Consider the following 24,171-nt stretch of genomic DNA (forward strand, 5'->3'; position numbering starts at 1 on the left):
AGGCCCATGATCTGTGTGATCCCCTACACTGCCTCAAGAAGTATACTGTGTGGACATTTGAGAATCACTGAGAATGCAGGCCCCTGGGCAGCACAGTCCCTTGTCCGAGGGAACGGGTTTGTTTCAGTTCTCCAGCAGATGTCACTAGTCAGTAACATGAAACTTGTCAATAACATGACAGTAATAAAACTGATTAGCTAGCACATTTTTTCCTTCCAAACTAATTTGGTGCTTACTTCACTCAGATATGTGAGTTTTAAAAATGTGCTTGTGAAAGAAATCCTTTCATGTCTACAAGAATAGACCAGTAAGTGCAAATGATCAGGAAAAATCTCGCTCTAAAAAATTCAAAAGGTAAAAAAAATAAATCAAGACAGCAAGTTTATGCAAATTTATTTTAAATGTACATTATAATTATACAAATGAGAAAAATATTATCAAATTGATCCCGTTGGAGAAAGTACAAATAAAAGTCCCATATTTGGATAACATTCTTTTTGGTTAATAATCAGAAGAATGTCAAGTAAAACTATCTGAATTACTGTCTTTTAAAAATCATTTGATTGGGTGCTCCTACACAATCCACACATTTTCAAAACATTTTCTTTCTACTTGAGCCCTTGATATTAACTCCTCATTTTACCCCTCCTTCTCTCCCTCATGAACCTTTGATAAATTATAATAATAATAATTATTTTTTATGTCTTACATTGACCCATGTCTCCCTTCACCCACTTTTCTGTTATTTTTTGGGAGGGGCCTATATTTAGATCATTGTGATCAGTTCCCCTGAATTACTATTTCCATTACATCTCCTCAATTAAAGGCATGGTTGCCTTTCATGTTCATGAGGTGGAAGTAGAAAAGAGGCCAATGCAGGCTGCCTTTCTCCCTGAGACCTAGCCTGTAGACTGTCTCTGGAAAGGCACACACTAAAGGCCCAGGATCAGACCAGATAATTACACTCTTACACTGGAACTGAGGAAATGATTCAAGTGGCTAAAATGGTTCATGAAAAGAAGTAACGGCTACGTGTTCTAAAACATACATGAAAGATGGGAAAGGTAGGCAGTAAAACGCCCAGTATATTAGAGAAATAGTGCTAAGACACAGAAAGAAGTTTTTCGAAGCCATAGATGCAAAGAGACAAACCACACTAATTATAGCAATATTAAAAAGATTGTACATATATACTCAGAACATGAAAATTGAATGAGGGAACCATAGGTAATTTTGCTTTTAGCATACTGTTCTGCAATGCTGCTACTTATTTTAAAATAGCATTTTAAGAGTATGTAATGGAAGAGACCACATACCTGATACTCGCCTATTAAATCTGCTAGGAGCTGGAACTGCAAAACAAAAAACAAAGAAGCAACATTTAGTCATCATTATGTTACATGATTCCATGAAATACTCTTTGAAAACAGTGGCTCCTAATTGGACATACCCTCACAGAAGGGTCACAAGGAAGGGACGAGGCAGCCAGGGTGCAGCATAGTACCGACAAAACATACAACATTCCTCTAGCCGTCCCCCACCCCCATTATCACCACCACCACCACCCATTATCATGATCCCAATTCTATCTTACAAATCCGTCTAGACCAGAGCATGCACATTGGCACAAATAAGAGCTTGTGACACAGGGAATTCAGGACAGATAAACCCCTCAGAACCACAGAACCATGGGTGAATGGAGACAGCAGTTGGTGTAAGATATGAAAGTAATAATAATTTATAAATTATCCAAGATTCGTGAGGGAGGGAGGATGGGGGAGGGAGGAAAAAATGAGTTGTTGATACCAAGGGCTTAAGTAGAGTATGTTCTGAAAAGGATGGCAACATATGTACAAATGTGCTTGACACAATAGATGTGTGGATTGTTATAAGAGCTGGAAGAGCCCCCTATAAAATGATTAAATTAAAAAAAAGAAAACGGTCTCCATCTATTCAACATAATCAAGGTAGCAAATTTATTCCACTCACGTCCATTTTTTCATCTAATTGTCTTATGCTCAACAAAACACTGTTATGGAGGCAATTCCAAATCACAGTGACCCTATAGGACAGAGAAGAACTGCTCCATAGGGATTCTTTCTTTTCCATAGGGTTTCTGAAACTAAAATTTTTTTTCCCTGAAACTGAATTTTTATGGGAACAGAGTCTCAGCTTTGACCCAGGGAGTGGCTGTGGGTTTGAATTTGAACTATCAACCTTGTGTTTAACTGCCCAACTTTTTGTTGTTGTTGTACTTTTATTTCTATTAAATACTTTTTTTATTGGGGGTGCTTACTTCTCTTATCATAATCCATACATTCATCCACTGTATCAAGCACATCTGCACATACGCTGCCATCATAATTTTCAAAACATTTTCTACTTGAGCCTTTGCTATCAGCTCATTTCCCCTCTCCCTCATGAACCCTTGATAAGTTACAAATTATTATTTTTATATCTTAGATCATCCTCTGTCTCCCTTCACCCACTTTTCCATTTTTCGTCCCCCTGAGAAGGAGTTATATGTTGATCCTTGTGATCAATTCCCCTGTTCTCTCCCTACCTTTCCCTATCCTCCTGGTATCTCTACTCTCATTGTTGGCCCTGAGGGGTTTTTCTATCCTGGATTCCCTGTTGCGGGCTCTTTTCTGTAGCAGTGTGCATGTTCTGGTCTAATCAGATTTGTAAGGTAGAATTGGGGTCATGATAGCAGGGGCAGGAAGCATTAAAGAATTACAGGAAAATTGTGTTTCATTGGTGCTATACTGCAACCTGACTAGCTCATCTCTTCCTTGTGACCCTTCTGTGAGGGGATGTCCAATTGTCTACAGATGGGCTTTGGAATTCCACTCCACCGCCCCCCCCTCACAATATGATTTTTTTGATGCCTGATACCTGATCCCATTGACACCTCATGGTCACACATGTTGGTATGCTTCTTCCATGTGGGCTTTGTTGTTTCTGAGCTAGATGGCTGCTTGTTTACTTTCAAGCCTTTAAGACCCCAGACACTGTATCTTTTGATAGCTGGGCACCATCAACTTTCTTCACCACATTTGCTTGTGCACACATTTGTCTTCAGCAACCGTGTCAGGAAGGTGTATATCATGGAATGCCAATTTAATAGAACAAAGTGTTCTTGTATTGAGCAAGTGCTTGAGTGGAGGCCCAACGTCCATCTGCTGCCTTAATACTAAACCTATAAATATATGCCAGTAGATCTTTCCCCACCATCCTATATAAATATATTTACATATGTACATGCCTGTATTTAGACCTCTATAAATACCCTTTGCCTCCTAGTTATTTCCTCTATTTCCTTTTACTTTTCTCTTGTCCCACTATCATGCTCAGCCTTCATTTGGGTTTCAGTAATTTCTCTCGGTTACATTGCCCTTGCTAAATCCCCACCAGGCCTCTCACACCCTCCTTGACACTAATTTTGGATCATTTGTTGCTCCCCTGGGTTGGTCAACACCACCTCCTTTCCTCCAGCTCTCCCTCTCCCATGTCCTCCGGAACTATAGGTCCTATTGTTTTCTCCTCCGGACTGTTCATCCAGCCTATCAAGATAGAGCTGCAGAGATAATAATATGCACCAAAAAACAAGGGATAGCAAGACAAAGCATCAAAAGGGAACACAATGATGATAACAAAAAAAGAAAACCAATGACCCAGAAAAGAATAAGTTAATTAAAAATTTTTTTTAATTAAAAAAAGAAAAACCTGTAAACAGATCAAGGTCTGATTTTTGACCTCTAGGTGTGTCCTCCAGTCAAGTCCGGTGGGGTGCCATGCTGTAGCCCCACAGTCTATCCTTTGTATTCCTCAGGAGCTCTCCCCACTGCTCTGCTGCACACCATTAGTGTTTTGCCTTGGTGTGGTGGGGTCAGACCAGGCCAATCCCGACACCGAGTCTCCAGTGTTGTCCCCCGTAGAGTCATGGGTCAGCGAGGGACGGCGTGTCTCATATGGTCCACTCTGTGCATTGGCTGTTCAGAGCAGGGATATCATCCTCCAGGCCTGGTGGGCCAGGATGTGCTCCACTCTCTCTTCCTCCCCATTCATTTTGCTCCAGTGTACTCTGATCAGACATGTCCCTCTCCCCTAGCTGCAGCTTTGGTGCTGTCCTCTAAAGCAAATTCTTCTGGGGGGAGGGACAGTTGTCCACATAGCTGGTATGGGGGCCGAGCCCTCAGGCCTCTCCACTGGCTCCCCCTCTCCATGCCCGCATGCTGCATTAGCATCCCGGAACACTGGATTTAAGTCTGGTCCCTCTTTCCCTCCCAATTTTCTGGTCTGGCAGCAGGAGCTTCAGATGGGTGAGTCTTAACTAATCGCCATTTTCCTCTGACCCCTGCAACCTTAATTATTAACATGTAGATATAAGTATACAGATCTATTCCCCTCTCATTATATATAAGTATATTTACATATGTACATGCCTGTATTTAGACCTCTATCAATGTCCTTTGCTTCCTGTTTCTTTCCTCTATTTCCTGTTATTTTCCCTCTTGTTCCACCATCATGTTTGGCCTTCATTTGGGTTTAGCAATTCCTCGCTGCTACATTGCCCTTCATTAAGCCCCACTAGGCATCCTACGCCCTTCTTGCCATTGATTTTAGTTCAGTTGTTGTTCCCTTGTCCCTGGGATGGTTTCCCCCCACCCCCAATCCTTCCTTTCTCCTGTTTCTTCCCGGAATTATTGGTCCCATTATTTTCATCTCCAAATTGTTTATCCCACCTATCTTATCTAGATAGACAGGCCGAGACATTAGTAAGTGCAAAAACTAGGCAAAGTCAAGCAAAACAACAAAGGAAGTAAAAACCAACAAAACAATAACTACTAAAAAAACAAACAAAACAACAAAAAGAAAGCCACTGACAAAAAATGGAAAAGCCTACAAATAGTTCAAAGTCTGGTTGTTGGCCTTTACCAGTGTTTTCCAATAGAGTCTGATGGTGTGCCACACTCTGTCTCCAAAGTCTATTTTTGGTATTCCCTAGGATTTCATCCCCTTGCCCCCCCGAACAGCCCAACTTTTATACCACAGTGCCACCAGGGCTCTGTGCACCAAGTAAGTCTACCCAGTTATCCTACTCATATGATAAAAAGGAAGTAAGTTTTCTTTAGTAATAGTCCGTAAATATAATCTCGAGCTCACATATAATATCATTTAAATTTCATTTAAAATAACTTAGTGAGCATCCTGGGTGGTACAAATGATTAATGTGGTTGCCAACTGAAAGGCACTCAGAGCACTTCAGGAGAAAGCGTGGAGATCTACTTTCCAAACTTGGAGTCATTGAAAAATCCCACGGGGCATATTCTACCCTACCACACATGGGGTGACTAGGCATTGAAGTTGACTTGACAGCAACTGGTAAGGGATGGTACACTAAAATGGAAAATAAATCAGCCATTAAGTTAGACCTCCCTCTGTGGGTAAGGTTTCTCCAACCCATGGTTAATATATTAGAAAAGGAAGTCACATGGCATTAAAAAAAAAAAGAACAGGTTTTTCTTAGGTCATTTTTTCCACTTTTGATATATCATGCCTTAAGTTTGATGCTTACCAGAATTCTCACTATTGAACTGAATGATCTGAATAAAGTTTTACCTTCAAAGCTAATTTTGATTATTTCTATTAAAGAAGCTATAAAATATGCCTTTCTACATCTAAAAAAGAAAAACTGAAGGACTAGTGAAAAACTGAAGATGGCTCAGAGTGTCAAGCTCAACAAACAAAAAGCCTCTGAAATAAATATAGGCCCAGGAAGGAGGTAAACGCTCACTTTAATAAGCCTAAAATGACATTTTACACAATGTAGTGGTCAGAACCTAGACACTGGAACAAACAGATGGTAATGTAAAAGAAAACCACACACACTACTTACAAGAAGGACATGCAATTGTTGCTCACTACTTCCCCAGAGTAAAGGTGACAGTGGTGGTGGTTGTGTGCCATTGGGTTGATTCCTATTCAGCAACCTTACAGAATAGAGAACGGCCCCATCGAGTGTCCTTGATACATGCAAACTACTAGGTCTTTTCTCTTAGGAATGCTGGTAGGTTCCACCAGCAAACACTGGGTTAGAAGAGAATTAACCATTGCCCTTCCAGATGCCTAAGTGAAAGGATAACTACGTTGTTAAAATAATCTACGTACTAGCAAAGCAAGACAATCAATTCACTTCAACAAACAGACTATGAATGCCTCATATGTGCCATGCACTGTTAAGTCCTCAATCCAGATTTCATGGATTTTCATAGTTAAGGTCCTAATTAACAGGAATGACAAGTCAAAATTATAAAACACACTGTGAAATGACTTGGTATGGGTGTTGAGAATGCCTCAAAGGTTGATATCAACATACAAAACTATTACACAATAAGAAGGAAACCCCAAACCAAACTCACTGCCATCAATTCAGTACTGACTCATAGATACCCTATGAGGTAGGGTAAGACAGACCCAGTGAATTTCCGAGATTGTAACTGTTTTCAGAAGTAGAAAGCCTCGTTTTTCTCCCCTAGAGTGGCTTGTGGTTTCAAACTGCAGACCTTGTGGAGGGCAGCCCAGCATGTAACCACTACATCACCAGGATCCCCAGCACCATGATAACAGTGTGTTGAAAATGATTAAAGACATAAAAGAAGGAATCAAAGTTTTAATTGAAAAACAAGATTAAAATAATAAACCTCTAAGACTTTGGAGAAGGAAAAAAAGCACTAGTGAAATAAAAAACTATATATAACCTAAAGGACTCTTTCTCTCTCTGTCTCTCTCTCTCTCTGTGTGTAATCATTTTATTGGGGGCTCGTACAGCTCTTATCACAATCCCTACATATATCCATTGTATCAAGCACATTTATACTTATGTTGCCATCATCATTTTCAAAACATTTTCTTTCTACTTGAGCCCTTGGTATCAGCTCATTTTTCCCCTCCCTCATGAACCCTTGATAATTTATAAAAAATTTTCCCCCCATGTCTTACATTGATCAATGTCTCCCTTCACCTACTTTTCTGCTGACTGTGCCCCTGGTAGGGGGTTGCTACTGTCATTATTGGTCCTGCGGGGTTTTCCTTTCCTGGATTCCCTGTGTTTCCAGCTCTTAGTTGTACCGGTGTACACGCTCTGGTCTAGCCAGACTTGTAAAGTAGAATTGGAGTCATGATAGTGGGGTGTGGACGGGGACCCTTAAAGAACCAGAGGAAAGCTGTTTGTTTCATCGATGCTATACTGCACCCTGACTGGCTATCTCTTCCTTCTGACCCTTCTGTAAGGGGATGTCCGATTGTCTATACAGATGGGCTTTGGGACTCTACTCCACACTCCCCCTCAATCACATTGATATGATATTTTGTTTTGAGTCTTAGATGACTGATCCCATAGAAACCTCATGATCACACAGGTTGGTGTGCTTCTTCCATGTAGATTTTGTTGCTTCTCAGCTAGATGGCTGCTTGTTTATCAAGCCTTTAAGACCCCAAATGTTTTATCTTTTGATAGCTGGCACCATCATTTTTCTTCACCACCTTTGCTTATGCTCCTATTTTGAAAGGGCTGTCTCTTAGTACAGAACATCTCAAAACACTGGGAAAATAATTTAATAACCTCATTATCAACAACCACTAAAATAAAACTAATTTAGCATATTAGTCATGCTAGCAAGAAGTGAGAACATCTCGGCTCAAAAGGACCTGAGTGCATATATCCGGAGAACAGGAGAGAAGATGTGAGCTTGAGGGCACTGCCAAACAAGCTATGTCTTCTTACCGCCAGTTTTAATGAACCTTAGGGAGCCCTGGGGCACAGTGGGTATGCATTAGGCTGTGATCCGCAAGGTCAGCAGTTTCAAACCACCAGCTGCTCAGGTGGAAGAAAGATAAACTTTCTACTCCCTTAAAGAGTGACAGTCTTGGAAATTCACAGGGACCATTCTACCCTGTCCTATAGGATTGTTGTGTGTTGGTATCTACTTGATGGCAGTGAGTTGTTGAGGATAGAGAATAGGAGATAAGCTCTAGGGTCAATGGGATACAAGCAGGTCAAGTTGGGAACCTACCCATAGGTTCAAAACCCTAAAAGTTAACAACCCGGTGAAGGAGTTAAGTAAGTGTGGAAATGTAAACACTTGTCCTTGTGTTAGCTTCTTTTCCGAATGGAGGTGACTTCCTGGGTAATAATTCCTTATCACAAACATAGTCTTATTAGGGTTAGAATTTGTTCTTCTTATTTTTAATATTTTCTTTCTTTTTGGTGGCAATATACACAACCCAACATTCACAATTCCCATACAAGTAGTTAAATAACACTGACTTCATATGTCATCTTCTATCTCCATTCTCACGATCTCAACCCAAATTGCTTCACCATTGTTAGATTCTTTGTCCTTTAAAGGTCTCATCTGTGTCAGGTTATAAAATGTGCTCTTTTTGTGGGGCTTGAAAAACCCCAGAGAGAAAATCAGTGTAAAGGGAACTTGGACTGGTAATACTCCAGATGATCCTCTAAGCCCCCCTGGACAACGTTCCAGCCACCAGGAGTTTATAAAAGTAAATACATAAATAATAACGTGAAACAAATGAGAGCCAATAAGAACAGCCAGAATTAGATCTTCAAAAATGGCAGAAGTCAGAATTACTTAATCAGAATATCTATATACGTATTTAATTGCTTAAAAAAAATAAGGGTATTCTCCTGGTCTGCAAAAAGAAGAAAACAGTTAACTCCTGAGGAAGTGGACAAAAGAACTACAAAGAAGTTTCACTAGGGAGGAGACCCATTGTATGGCCAATAAACATGAGAAAATGCTCCCGATTATTAGCCATCAGAGAAATACAAATTAAAACAACCATGAGATACTATCAAATACCCTTGAGGTTCGCCCAAATCAGAAAATCCGAGAGCAACAAATGTTGGAGAAGATGTGGCGAGATAGGAACTCTCCTCCACTACTGGTGGTCGTGTAGATATGTACAGCCCCTGTGGAAAGCGATCTGGCGATATTTAAAGAAAATGGAAATTGATTTACCTTACAACACAGCTATCCCTCTACTGGGCATATACACAAAGAGTTGGAAACAACCTAAATTTCCATGGACAGACGAGTGGATTAGTAAACTCTGGCACATACACACAATGGAGTCCTAAGCATCACTAAAAAGCACGGAAGATCACATGAAACACGTCACTTCATGGGACGAGTTGGATAAATTTTGCTAAGTGAGGTCAGCCAACCACAGAAGGATAAGTACAGCATGAGTCCCCTGAGGTAAGTATAATCAGCACAGTAGGCATAGAAGAAAAGACACTTATCTCACAATAGACGGGTAGAGGTCAGACCAAACCCAAGGAGGAACATGTGAATCCAACACAAGAGGGCAAAAGGGCAGGGAGAAAAACTGAGATGATGGCATAAGGGGAGCAGGGCACTAACCCACCCAGGGGGAGAGTATTGGTCATGTCTTCACAGAATTGGGAGTGTGCATACAGACCCCACCATGGTGCACCAAACCAGGAGAGCAACGTAATCACGTGGAGGATTACATGAAAAGATTGGGCTACAGGGCCAGCCCCAAGCAGAGCCGATCTGACCCCAGCCCCAGAAGTATGTGCAACAGAGAAGAACACTAAACCTTCAGGTGGGGGAAAGGAGGCCACTCACCACGCCCATAGGGAAGCAAACCAAAAGGAAAGAGAGAAAGGGACAATCGGCCAAGATTCCTATTGGCAAACCAAGCCCAGAGGATGCTGTCCCTGCACGGAGCTGCTAAGACACACACAGGACTGTAGGGCCACCAACACATGTTGTCCCCTAACTGGAGCGTCCGGCAACAGAAGACAAGAATGGGCACACAGCGGGGAGGTAGTGTGGTCTGAGCCCCCCCACAGCGGGGCAAACCAAGAAGGGAGCATAACAGATCAGCAACTGGTGCAAAGCTAAACCACAACACCCCTAAAGAGGCCCCCAAATAGACTAGGAGGGTCAGCTCCCAGAATTCCCCCAGAACCAGGGGGGAGGAGATAGTCATAAAGGTCAGCAGACAGATCAGGAATTATGTATGGTTTTTTTCCTCTCTTTTTTTTCCTTTTCTTTTTTCAATCTTTTGTATTTTTATTGTTTGGTCTATTGTCACTGTTTGTTTGCCTACTTATATAAGGCAGGCATGGGAAGCAAGCTCGGGGAGAAAGCAACGGGGCAGATGGTCCCAGAGGATCTTAGGGGGGGGGGGGAGAGAAAGTAGTGGTGGTGGTGAAAGGATGTGGTGAGCAAACAATGACACCAGACAAGGGAACACCTAGGAAATTAAAACCAACAACAAGGAGGATGTAGAGATCCTGTGGGTGTTGGAATAACAGCAATCAAGCTGAGAGGAAGTACTAAGAGGCAGAAGTAGGGGGAAAGTGATGGTGGGGCAGGAGGATGGCAAAAGGAAACAGAAGAAGGATCTAGGAACCAAAGCTATGTATGGATAGAGGCATAAGCATAGGTTTGTACATATGGAAATACATTAATCCATAAAAATAGAGGTACTGGCATATGTACATATATTTATATGGCAAAACACTGAGGTTGTGGACAGACCTCAGGCTTCAGCTCATACCCTCCCTCAATACAAGAACACTCTTCTAACAAACTGGCACTTTGTGATGCTCACCCTCCCGACACAATTGTTGAAGACAAAATGGATGCATACTCAAATGTGGTGAAGAAAGCAGATGGTACCCGGCTATTAAAAGATACAGCATCTGGGGGTCTGAAAGGCTTGAAGTTAGAGTGGCCATCCAACAGTGAAGCAACAAGTCCACATGGAAGAAGCACACCAGAGAGTGCTATCATGAGGTGTCATCAAGACCTCGTAACGGGCATCAGAAGATGCATAACAAACAAACAAAAACAAAAACATTGCTGAGAACGAGGGGGGTAGGCACAGAGACCCAAAGCCCATCTGTAGACAATGGAACATCACCCCACAAGGGGTCGCAGCAGGGAAGGGATGAGTCAACCAGGGTGCAGTAAAGCACCTAAGGAACACACAATATTCCTCTGGTCCCTTGAGGCTTCCTCACACCCCCACTGTCATGGCCCCAGTCCTGCCTTTCATTGACGGTTACATCAGAGCACGTACACCAGTACAGATAAGGGATAAAAGCTCATGACACACAGACTCCAGGAACAGGAATGGTAATAGCGATGCCAGAAGGATAGGGGGAAAGGAAGGGCAGGAAGGGAAAAAGGGGGAACTGTTTGCAATGATTGACACATAACCACACACACCCCTCCAGGGGGAAGAACAACATGAGAGACAGCAGTTCATAATAGAGATATGAAAATAATAATTTACAACCTATCAAGGGGCCACAAGTGGGGGCAGGGAGAAGCTGATACCAAGGGCTCAATAGAAAGTAAATGTCTGGAAAAGAACAATGGCAACTTATGTACAAATATGCATGATACAATTCATGTATGGATTGTAATAAGAGTTGTAAGAGCCCCAATAAAATGATCTTTTAATTTAAAAATGAAAAAAGAGTATTGAAGAATATAAGCAGAGAGAAAGAAACCACATACAGGAGATTTTAAGAGAAACCAAAAGTGAAAACTATAGCAGTAACCTTAGATATGTAAAAAGCAAAAAGCTCATTGCCATTAAGTCAATTCCAACTCATGATGACCCTACGGAACAGAGTCGAACTGCCTCTTTGGGTTTCTGAAGTTGTGAGGAAGGACAAAATAGGGCCTGAGGACTATATGGAGCACACACAATCATCACTACCAGCTAACATCACCAAAGAGAAGCAGTTCCAGCCATCACATTAGAGGGGACTTAATTAAATGTCTGACCAGTAAATGATACTATAAATATCTAAATGGCCCTGGCAGAAAAAAGGTTCCCTACTTCCGCAGTAAATCATTATGAGAGCAGAAAGTCTCATGTTTCTCCCGTGGAGGTTAGTAGGGTCAAACCTGTGGTACCACAATTCTAAATAGCTAATTAGATGCAGCTGAAACAGAATTAAGGTGCCCTGGTGGTACAGTGGTTAAGCATTCAGCACTTACCCAAAGGTCTATTTGAACCCACCAGGCATCCTTGAAAGAGAAAGGGATGATAATCTGCTCCAAAAAGGGTAGAACCAACCCTCGGGGGGGGGGGGGGGGGGGCAGTTCTCCTCTGTCCAAGACGGGTACTGAGAATTGCAATCCAGTCAACGGCAATGGTTTTTTGCTTTTAAAATGGGATTTAAAAACCCATTTGTAACTAACTGAAATAAAGCAGAGGCACAGCAACAGGAAAATATGAGCGAGACATTCAGAAGCATGAAGAATAAAGCAAGAAGGTCTAGCACATATCCACAGGAATATTAGGAGACAGAAAGTATGAGTAATAATATTACAGAACTGATGAAAGACAAATCCTCAGATTCATGAAGTCTAACAAATTCTACACAAGGTAGACCCACAGAGATGATAGTGAAACTGCCCACAAAAAAACCTCAAAAGTAGGAAGAGTAAACTAAGTATTTAAAGACAAACTGACAGGCTGGAGGGTAGAGGTACATAATCCTCCAGATTACAGAAATCTGCTTTAAGCTGATGATGATCATGCTGATTATACTCCCACTGAGGAAGTGAGGTGAGATCAATGCACTCCATTTTTACTTCCACTCCACTAGTCGAAAACTGCTCTCACTTCTCTATTAGACATGGTGATAATAGGGAATAGCCCCAAACAAAAAAACTCACTGCAACTGAGTGGATTCTGACTCATAGGAACCCTCCAAGACTTAAAATGTGCTGCTGCTATGTGCATTAGTTGCTCAAACTCACGGTGACCCTGTAGGACAGAGTAACACTGCCCGCTAGCCTTTCCAAGGCTATAATTTTTGGAACAGACGGCCACATCTACGGAGCAGCCGGGGGGTTCAAATACCAGACCTTTTGTCTAGTTTCTGAGTGCTTAACCACTGTGCCAAATTTAGGTTACTTGATCCGAAGACATTAACAATTGTGATTTCAAAAGAAAAAATTATTTCATCATTCCTGAGTGCTTTAAAGGCTGACACGCCCTGTATTTAAAACACAGATTTTTTTTAAGCAGGAAAAGAGGATTATGTGTGGTGAATATTGCATGAAGAATATGTTGGAGACATCCATCATCACAAAGATCCTTTGTGCAATTTCATTATCATCACACCCACCTAGACATCCTTTGTTCCCAATCTTAGGGGAAAACATTCAGGCTTTCACCATTAAATAAAATGTGAGCGGTAGGATTTTTGCAGATGTGCTTTATCAAGTTGAGGAAGGTTCCCTGTCTCCCTTGTTTGTTGAGAACTTTCTTTTACCATGAATAGGTGTTGAATCTGGTCAAATGCATTTCTATATCAATTGATATGATCATATTATTTTTCTTCTGTAGCTATTGATTGCACTAATTTTTAAAATCATTTTATTGAGGCGCATACAACTCTTATCCCAATCCATACATCCATCCATTGTGTCAAGCACATTTGTACATATGTTGGCATCATCATTCTCAAAACATTTGCTTTCTACTTCATTTCCTCATTTTTCCCCTCCCCGCTCCCCCTTCCCCCGATTACACTAATTTTTAATAAAGAGACTATTTTGGGGGGAGGGGGATTTTAAGTTTAGAAAGTATAGAGTTCCTACTAGCCCCGTATCCCTCCAGTTTCTCCTATTAACAACATCTTGCATTAGTGTGGTACATCTGCTATAGTTGGTGGATGAATACTGATATATTATGATTAACTAAAGTCCACAATACATTAGGATTCAATCTTTTGGTTGTAAAATTGATGTTGACAGATGCTGAGATGTATATACCAGTAAAGTATCATACCAAAGAGATTCTACTACCCTAAAACTCCCCCGTGTTCTTTCTCTTAACTGAGCTACTCAGCCCCTGAACATTTTATTGTCTCTAGTTTTGCTTTTTCCAGAATGTCATACAACTGGAATCATACATGTGGTAGCTGCATAATGTCATGTCAACCTGAAGATATATAAAAGTGGAGTTTAGCCTGTCAATCAGGTCACAGACTCATGGCACCTCTTTGTGTGTGTGGCCTTCTCATAAGGAGGGCCCTGGGAGCCTCCTCCCCTTCTCAGCCTTCACTTTCCTGCTAGTTGACCCTGTTACTGTCAGAGTCTTAGAGATGCAGTCACCGACACAGGATTCCTAAGACTGCACCCACCTGTCCTTGATCCTCCTGCATTTGCATCACTGCATGCAACTACATGAGTCTGAAGAGAGGCTTACGGACTACTACAGCACTTATGGGCTTGAATTGGACTGGGCTGGGACGTTTATAGTTACTTTTTGATCTGAAGCTCTTTCTTACACGAGTGTCACTGGATTTGTTCCTCTAGTCAACCTGACCTAACTATATAGTATGGAGCTATTTTAGATAGGATTCCTTAACTTAAAAATATCTAGGTATCTTTGCATGGCTTGATAGCTCATTCCCTCTTATTGCTGAATACTATTCCATTGTATGGATGTATCACAGTTTTACCCATTCACCTATTAAAAGTTGCTTTAGCTATTCTGAAGGTGCCCTAGTGATGAAGTGTGGTTGCATTTTGGGCTGCTAACTGCAAAAATGAAACAAAATCCATTGCTTTTGAGTATTTCCAACTAAGAAGTGAACCTAATAGGATTGAATAGAACTGCTCTCCAACAGTTTCTGAGGCGAAAGCAGACTGTCTCATCTTTCTTCCATTAAGTGACTGGTGCGTTTGAACCACAGCTAGATTGGTAAACACACAGTGGTTAATCCACTGTGCCCCCATGCCTCCTTATGCATGCTCATAGAGTGATTAATCACAATGATGGGTAGCTACGAAGGGATGTCATGAAACAGTAACAGGTGTGCCAGGCTCTCATAGGCTAGGGTAGTGGTTCTCAACCTGTGGGTTGCGACCCTTTCACAGGGGTCGTCTGATTCATAACGGTAGCAAAATGACAGTGATGAAGTAGCAATGAAAATAATTTTAGGTTGGGGGTCACCACCACATGAGGAACTGTATGAAAGGGTTGCAGCATTAGGAAGGTTGAGAACCACTGGGCTAGGGGATGAAAGAGCACCTCCAGGTAGATTAAATAGCTTCAGGAAAGCCCAAATGCAAGGAAGTCTTTGGAGGAGCTAAAATTTCCCAGACTGGCTGGGAGCATAGGGGAGGGAAGGACCATCCACTCAACGGGAGGGGGACTCCCAGAAAAATGTGGAGTAACCCACTTGGGGCTCTGATACACATGAACCAGAGGACTCCTGGTTGGCCTACAATAAAATTACAATGACGAACAACTCCACTAGAGTGTGACTATACAATTTTTATTAGTATTAAAAGATCATTTTATTGGGGATTCTTAGAACTCTTGTTACAATCCATACATACATAGCTTGCAACAGGCAAATTTGTACATATGTTGCCTTTCTAGACATTTACTTTCTCTTGAGCCCATGGTATCAGCTCCTCTCTCCCTCCCACCAGAGGATATTTTCTGTTTAAGTTTAAAGTTTATCTCAGGGCAGTCGTTTTAGGGTTTTTAACCAGTCTTCATCACTCCAGAAATCTGGACACCATGACAGTCTGAAATTCTGTCCTGTGTTTCCCCTCTTTTGATCAGGATTCTTCTACAGAATCTTTGATCAAAATGTTCAGTAATTATAGCTAGCCACCACTCAGTTCTGCTGCTGTCACAGCAAAGAGAGCAGTTATTTCTGCATGCAATTAGCCCTACATTGCCATGGTAGGTTCTGCTGGTATAAATAAATGCACCTAACAAGAGGGCCCACTTCACTGATTGTCTCTTGTCTGTCTCACATTTTATATCTATCTTCCCACTGTCTACCTTAATTGACAGTGTTAGGGCCTCTAGTTATAAGGTTAACATGATTTCCCTCTAATCCCAAGCTTCTCAAATGAACTCTGTCGTGGGCTGACAAATCTTTTTCGAAGGGTCTTGCAACCTGACTTCCCCCCCCCCCAATGTTAATTCAATTTAATATTTTTCCTCAACAATGAATTGAAATTGGTTGCGAAACCATGCATTTAATTTTGCTAGGTGCAAGTGTACAAGCTTTTAAACTTACAACAGTGTAAAGGTAAAATCAAACGGAAATGGACTAATGTTTTCAGTTTCTTGACACTGCTCTGGGCGTGGAAACAAGCCCACTTAATCACTCAACGCTCTATAAACCACACAAGCAATTTATTGCCATTACTTCAAACATTTAGACTTCCAGCAGGCAACCGAAAAGGCAGTTTTTCAGTACTTCTGACATTGTAAATGAACCAAGCAATTCCTCAGAAGGCCAAGGGCATCCTTGATTTACTCGTCCAAATGCTTACAATCAGTCGTTCCTAGCATCCGTTTCCCTCCTTCCGCAGGCGGGGGCCGCCGCGGCCCTGCTGCTCCTGCCTCTGCCACACCGGGCCTGAGCTCAGCCACCAAGGCGCTGCCCCAGGGCCCCAGCAGGGCCCCTCGCCCCGCCGGGACAGCAGCTCGGGCTCAGGCGGGCGCCCGGCTCCCCGCGGGACGACGCGTCTGCGGACCGCACCCCGCAGAGCGGCCCGCGGGCGGAGGGGGGGGGGAGGGGGGGGGGAGAAAACCTGACTTTCAACTATTATTAAAATTGTCTTCTCTATAATCATGTTTTCTTCTACACTGTTTCTTCTATATGAATTCTTCTATCTTTGAATAAATGAAAATCATTTAATATCATTTGCTGCCAAATACATATTCATTTAACAAATAGTACTATGGCATTTAGCAGGGAAGTTAAAGGAAATTCAGGAATGGCTCCTGCCCACAAGAATCTAAGGATCTAGTGAGGGAGTAAACAAAATCAGAAAACACAGAGAGGGAGAGATACTGCAGCACAAGCAAATGTAGGGTGCTCTGAGAGCACGAAGGAAGAGAGGCAGAGGAAAGGTCCTGGCCCGGAAAAAGCAAGGACTAAGCACAGGTGAGTTTGAAGGTGAACAAGCTTATAATTTCAGGAAATAAACATTGTAATGATGAAGCATAAGTATGGGCAAGAGCACAGAAATGAAGAGTGGAGAAATGAAGAAGGGCCATTTTATTAGCAGTTGTGAGACAGCAGTATTCACAGGTAGTAAACCTATCTATGCTGCATTATCTATCACAGTATGTTTTTCCAATTTATCTATTCACTCCCTCACTAAATTCTCAGATCTTTGTAGGTAGAAGCCAATTCTGACTCCCTTTTAACTTCCTCACCGAATATCACAGTGTCTATCATAAGAGGAGCTCAGTCCCTATTTGTGATCAAATAAGGAGGAACCAAGATTCAAAATACATGACCAAGATTGTCTTGGAATCTTTTGCACAACCAAAGACCTGGAGAACGTCGACTGAAGCTTAAGAAAAGGAAGCCTATACCCGAGGGCCAGAGAGGCAAAAGAGTCCTAAGTGTGGATACCTGCCCCTGTGTCCCACAGATTCTTTACCAGTGAGCAACTGGAGTAAGACAGCTACAAAACCAGTGGGAAAAAGTAGGGAACTTAGACACCCCAAACAAGGGGAAACTGGATAAAACCAGTGGAAAATGTTCCCTCTGAGATCAACAGTGAACATAGCATTTCAGTTACAATATGGAGGAGGCTGAGAACAAACACGAGCCATAGAAGAGATTTTATAAAGACCACTATATGGCTGAAGCTGGTGAAGGCATATTTGCAGATAGGAGAAAAATAAATGAATTCTAGAGATGTATAGAAGCCAAAATCTATGTGGTTTGCTCGGTAAACAAAAAATGAAATTATATATTCACAATTATAAAAAACAATTCTTCAACATGGACGTTTTTAATATGTAAATAAAAGTATTGTCATGGAGTCCAAAACCATAAAATGTCAGAGTTACAAGGCATCCTATGAAGTCACCTAGTCTGACCATGAGCATGTAGGTTTTGTTTCACATGGAAACTCTTTTTCAATTTTTTTGCCCTTTTAAAAAATTTTATTGGGGGCTCACACAACTCTCATCAAAATTAATCCATCCATCCATCGTGTCAAGCACATTTATACATTTGTTGCCATCATCATTCTCAAAACATTTTCCTTCTACTTGCGTCCTTGGTATCAGTTCCTCATTTTTCCCCTTTTCTTCTCACCCTCCCTCCCTCATGAACCTTTGACAATTTATAAATTATTATTTTTTCATGTCTTACATTGACCGATGTCTCCCCTCACCTACTTTTCTGTTGTCTATTCCCCTGGGAGAGGGTTATATGGAGAGCATTGGGATCGGTTCTCCCTTTCTCCCCCAAACTTCCCCTTATCCTCCTAGTATTGCTACTCTCATTGTAGGTCCTGAAGGGTTTTATCTGTCCTGGATTCCTTCATGGAAACACTTAATTGATGGTCACCTGTTCACCAGCATCATCTCTGACTTCTACTCAGTACTCACATCAACACTTCATTAATAATTCCATCTATTTTCCCTCCCCTTGTAATTCTTGAATCAGTTTACTCCATTTCCAGATGTGTTACATTATTTCTGGATTACAAGAGTCTTTCAACCTGCCTTCCCACTGCCAATCTTGCTCCACAACAATCTGTTCTCCACACAGCCATCAGAATGATCTTAAAATTTTGGAGACAAATTTGGCAGTCTCTGACAGATTGTTTAAATGTGAACTGCCTTTGACTCAGTAATTCCACTTCTAGGAGAAATCTGTTCTAAACGAAACTCACATATGGTCCCAAATAAATATAAATACAACCACTAGAATATTATGTGTAATAATTTTAAAACTAGAAACAAAAAAGTATCTAGCCCTAGAAAAACATACAAAGAAAATACTGCTATAGCTAGAGTATGAAGCGCTGTACGTTCAGAAAAAGACACAAAAGCCTTTTCAGATTTATATAGAAGAACTTTCAAGATATATTGCCTTGTGAATGTTGTACAATCACAGGACAACATAATTCTAGCTTTATAAAATATTTTTTATAATCAAACTAAATACACATCCCTGATTTAAAGCCCAATAGTACTGTATGGCTTAAATCCAAGAAAACAATGAAATAGAGCAATCCTCTAATCTCTATCTTCTATTCTCAATGATTCTCTCCCAGAGGGAACCACATCAACTCTTTTGACTGTTTCTCCTGAGATTTATTTTACATTTTAAGTATCATGGTTACGCCGTTATTTCTATGTTTCAGTTTCAGGTATTACCCTTTTGATTTCCAGCTTCCGAGGCCAGCAGAAATAAGACTGATAGAGTCACAGCAAAGGAAGAACTGTATCCCTAACTTCCCAGTGTTCCCTCTAGGTCCTGGACTGTTATTTTGGATTTTCAGCCAAACTTAATCAAATCAATACAGAAAGCATAAGAAAACTCTATCAAGATGACAAAGGATGCAGGAAATTGTGCAGACCTAATAACAATAATGACTAACTGGTCTAACACTTCGTAACTATTAGGTTATCTGATTCTCACAAACCTTATGAGGTACTACTCTACAGATAAACTAAGACAAGAGCGGTTAAGACCCATTCAGTTAGCTTTGGAGCCTGACTTCTCAGCCACACTGGCAGAGGAGGTTCAAACTTGGGCAACACTGATAAGCATGCAACTTTGTGAAAGTATTTTCCCTTTCTTGGAATTCCTAAAATACCTTTAAAAAGTGAAGTTTAAAGCTACTACTAGAAAGGTGTCTCTGTTATCCTGAATTAATTAAGTAAATCCATTTAAAATACATAATTCAATAGTTTTCAGTAAACTCAGTTGTTCAACCACCACTACAATTAATTTTAGAACACGTTCATCATTACAAAAAGAAACTCCTTATGTTCCAGCTATCATCCTCTACCTACCCTAAACAACCACTAACCTATGTAATTTTTCCTCTATAATTTGTCTCTTCTGAATGTTCCATATAAACTAAGCTACATTAAATGTGATGTCCTGTGAATAACTTGTCCTGTGAATTTAGCATGTTTTCATGTTCATCCATATTGTTTCATGTGTAGTAGTCAATTTATGTTTATTGTTGAATAATCCATTATATGCAATTATTTTCTTTATTCAACAGTTGATAGACATTTGAGCTGCTATTAATTTTTGGCTATTATGAATAATGCTGCTAGGAAGGTGAATGTACAGGTTTTTATGTGGACATGGTTTCACTTCTCTTGGGTGTGTATCTAGCTAGAAATGGAACTGCTGGGTCATGTGGTAACTCTATGTTTAACCTTTTGAGCAAATGCCAGACTATTTTTTCAAAGCAGCTGCACTATTTCACATTTCCACCAGTAGTGTATTAGAGTTCTAGTTTCTCCACACTTTCACTAACACCTGCTATTATCTTTTTTATTCTAGTTGCTAACAGTGGGTGTAAAGTAGTATCTACCATAGTAATAATTTGCACTTTCCTCATGGCTAATATCAGGGTAGTCCAATCTCTGGAGAAAGACATCATGCTTTTTGTAGGGCAGCAAAAAAGAGGAAGCCCTTCACCAGGATGGAGCGACACAGTGGCAGCGTCAACAGGCCCAAACATGAGAACAAGTCTGAGGGTGAGGCAGGACAAAGCAATGCTCCCTTCTGTTGTGCCTAGGGTCACTAAGAGCCGGAACCAACGTGATAGCACCTGACAACAGCATGGCTAATATAGACTTCCAAAAACGACTGTCTAAAAAATCCTTATTTTTAAAGAACAGGTTTTATGCGCTCTCTTAACATAAATTAAAACCAGCTCTGCACCTTGGTGATGTAAGACTGAAAAACAATTCTTGTACCTTTAATTTGTACCTGAGTCTAGAGTTTGACAATCATTATTCTTGTTAACCATGGATGCTATGCATTCCTGTTTTTCAAAGGGCTATCAGTTAATAGTGACTGATAACAAGCAGGAAGGCTCTTTCCCTGTCCCCGCCGAGCTGTGCGGAGGGGGAGGCTCCGGTGTGTTCAAAATTCGACCCTACCCGTAACCTACCGCCATGGCCGAGGAAGGCATTGCTGCTGGAGGTGTAATGGACGTTAACACTGCATTACAAGAGGTGCTGAAGAGCACCCTCGTCCACGATGGCCTAGCATGTGCAATCCGCGAAGCTGCCAGAGCCTTAGACAAGCGCCAAGCTCATCTCTGTGTGCTTGCATCCAACTGTGATGAGCCGATGGATGTCAAGCTGGTGGAGGCCCTGTGTGCTGAACACCAGATCAACCTCATTAAGGTTGATGACAACAAGAAACTAGGAGAGTGGGTGGGCCTCTGCAAAACCGATAGAGAAGGAAAACCCGGGAAAGTGGTTGGTTGCAGTTGTGTGGTTGTTAAGGACTATGGCAAAGAATCTCAAGCCAAGGATGTTATTTAAGAATACTTTAAATGCAAAAAATGAGCAAATACAACTTTGCTAATTGTTAAAAAAAACAAGCAGGAAGTTCCTTAACCATAAAAATTGACTAGTATCATATTTTTTGTTAAACTATGAGTGAAGATGTCTGCATATGCATATTCAATAATTATCACTGTTTAAGTAAAGGTCTGTCTTAAATTATTTGCCTTGAGAATTTTAATAGATCTCAAATAGGACCAGATAATGAAAAACTCACTACCTAACACATACACACTATAGTGATCATTAACCATAATGAACAGTCAGTAGTTGGTCAATTACTTCAATGAGTATGTTCTGTTACCAATTGTATCCATTGCTCAATGACTAGAATTAGGGCACTAATATTATTTAGAACTCCAGAGCAAAGCCTCAGATATCGGTAATTTTTATGACCCACCAAATAAATCTGGAAGTTCAAGTTACAGAGTCAGATTTTATTACATATACTTTTCTAAATATAGTGATCTGCTACCTTTTATCATGTCTCTCTCACCTCCTTACTTTCAAACATCTTATTATTTTTTGGTTTTTTTTCAAACATCTTATTATGGCAAAATATATAACACGAAGTTTTTAATTTTTCTGATTTTTAAGTGTACAATTCTATGACATTTACTCTGTCATGGAACCATTACCCTATCCATTTTCCAAAATTTCCAAACGGAAATTCTGTATCCTTTAAGCAATTATTCCTCACTACTTCCTCCCCAATAGCCCCTAGTGAACATTAATAACTTTTGCCTAACAAAGCTAAGTATCAAGCAGGGCCAAATCATAAGAACTATTTGTCCTTTGATTAGGCCTTCTGCCTTAAAGTGAGAGTTCAAATCTCCTTTCTATATATGCTTCACTTCATAGGCAGCATATTAGCTTCCAGAAAAATATCTCAGTAATTTACATACATTATCATTCTAATACTCTAACTAGCAGTACAGGTTTCAATTTATTACGAACCACAGCAAAACATTGTATGTTAGAATCTCTCAACTCCCTTCTATGGAGAGATCATTATGTATCGTCTATTTGCTTGATGTTGCCCCATCAGGAGATATGGTCTTTGCAGGCTCTAAGGACATTCTCAGGTGGAAAGACTGAAGGTCATAACTGAGTGTTTAGCTATGCCAGTGAGTCCCACCCTTCCTCCTTTAATCTAGCCAACAGTACAGATTTTTAAATCTAAAGAAAAAAATACAAAGGGAAGCATTTTGGTTAAAATGCACGGTAAAGAGTCTCTTGCTGCAGTGCCGAGAGCGGGATCTCAGGAGCTTGTCTGGAAGCCGGAAGCCAGGGTCCGTGTTAAGAAAATGGCAGACAAGCCAGGCATGGGAGAAATTGCCAGCTTCGATAAGGCCAAGCTGAAGAAAACCGAGACGCAGGAAAAGAACACCCTGCCGACCAAAGAGACCATGGAGCAGGAGAAGCGCAGTGAAGTCTCCGAATCCTGGAGGATTCGCCCCCTCCATCGTCCACCAGACCGATGTGGAGGAAGGGTCACCTGCAACATGGACAGGAGCGACAAGCTGCACTGTGAACCCACCGGCCTCCTGATCTCCAAAGGGACTACCAAATTCTCTGATCTTCCCTGGGATACTTTAGAAAATTATTTGTATGATTAATAAAAATAAAACACACCTCGTGGCATAAAAAAATACATGATAAGGTTCAGTTATACAAATTAATAAAACTTAAGTGATAGGGGAAAAACACTTAAAAATAAAGGTTAGGCACAGAAAAATAACTTCAATTACACCCATTCACTAAATCAAAACCATAAATCTACAGAACCAAAGACATGTAACTCAAAACTAATGAATATGAAAAAGAAAAGCAAACATGACAAACCTAACTTGCCAGTGTCAGGCACCTTGAAAACAATAGAGATTTTGAACACGGTCCAATGTCCTCAAAGTCTATGGCCTTGGAATAACTGTCCTTTGCTTTTGCCCACAAAGGGCACTTCAATTTCAAGTCCCAACAAGTGTCTCAATTCCTTTAGCTTGTGCCAAGTGTTTAAAATTAAACACAGTCAAGTTTGGTTTAATTCTAGTGGGGTTCCAATCGAATCCTTCCACGATCTTCTCTAACAGAGGAAATTTGGGGCCAACATCCTGCAAACAGGGGATCAAGCCTCTTTCATCTATAAAAGGTGCTACCACACTTTGCAGATTCAAGATTGAGGTAGTCTAAGGTATATAGGCCTGAATCACCAAAAGCAGCAGAAAAAACATCAGTTAAAAAACAAACAAAAAAAAAAAACTAGCAAGATAATAGTGTTTTTCCCAAGAACAAATGACCTTTCCTAATTCACCCATCAACTATCAAGAGTCACTTTCTTATAAAACCAAACCAAACTCATTGCCAGCGAATCCATTATAGCAACCCTATAGGACCGGGTAAGATCTGCTCCTTTAGTTTTCCAAGACTACAATCCTTTATCCCCACTGGTCTGTCAGTTTCTCATACTATGGTAGCTTGTGTGCTGTTGTCATGCGTAAGGCTATGTCACTAATTAGCATGGTCATCCAAAGTGAACAGGCTTCAGCAAAGATTCCAGACTAAGAACCGACTCCTAAGAAGAAACAGGGTGTCCATTTCAGAGGAATTAGCTACTGAAAACTCTATGAATAGCACTGAAACATGGTCGGTTATTGAAAACTTAATGACCAGGCGCAGAACACGTCTGAGACAGGGCCAGAAGACGAGCCTCTCAGGTTGGGAGGCACTCAAAATATGATTGCGGCAAGAGCTGTCTTC

General features: G+C 41.0%; 2 protein-coding genes across 2 annotated transcripts in view; one reads left to right on the plus strand and one right to left on the minus strand.

The window, feature by feature from the left end:
- The window catches only part of PRKAR2A (protein kinase cAMP-dependent type II regulatory subunit alpha), a 99,883-nt gene that overhangs the window by 44,204 nt on the left and 31,508 nt on the right, over window positions 1-24,171 (minus strand). The window contains exon 2 of the mRNA XM_075547314.1: window positions 1,317-1,352. Within this exon, the coding sequence (XP_075403429.1) occupies window positions 1,317-1,352 (36 nt within the window). The remainder of the gene's footprint in view (window positions 1-1,316; window positions 1,353-24,171) is intronic.
- On the plus strand, window positions 21,009-21,413 carry LOC142445461 (small ribosomal subunit protein eS12-like). The gene has a single exon (XM_075547315.1). The coding sequence runs from the start codon at window positions 21,019-21,021 to the stop codon at window positions 21,391-21,393; it is 375 nt and encodes a 124-aa protein (XP_075403430.1). The 5' UTR covers window positions 21,009-21,018; the 3' UTR covers window positions 21,394-21,413.

This window comes from Tenrec ecaudatus, chromosome 4, assembly GCF_050624435.1.
Source record: "Tenrec ecaudatus isolate mTenEca1 chromosome 4, mTenEca1.hap1, whole genome shotgun sequence".
Taxonomy (NCBI): domain Eukaryota; kingdom Metazoa; phylum Chordata; class Mammalia; order Afrosoricida; family Tenrecidae; genus Tenrec; species Tenrec ecaudatus.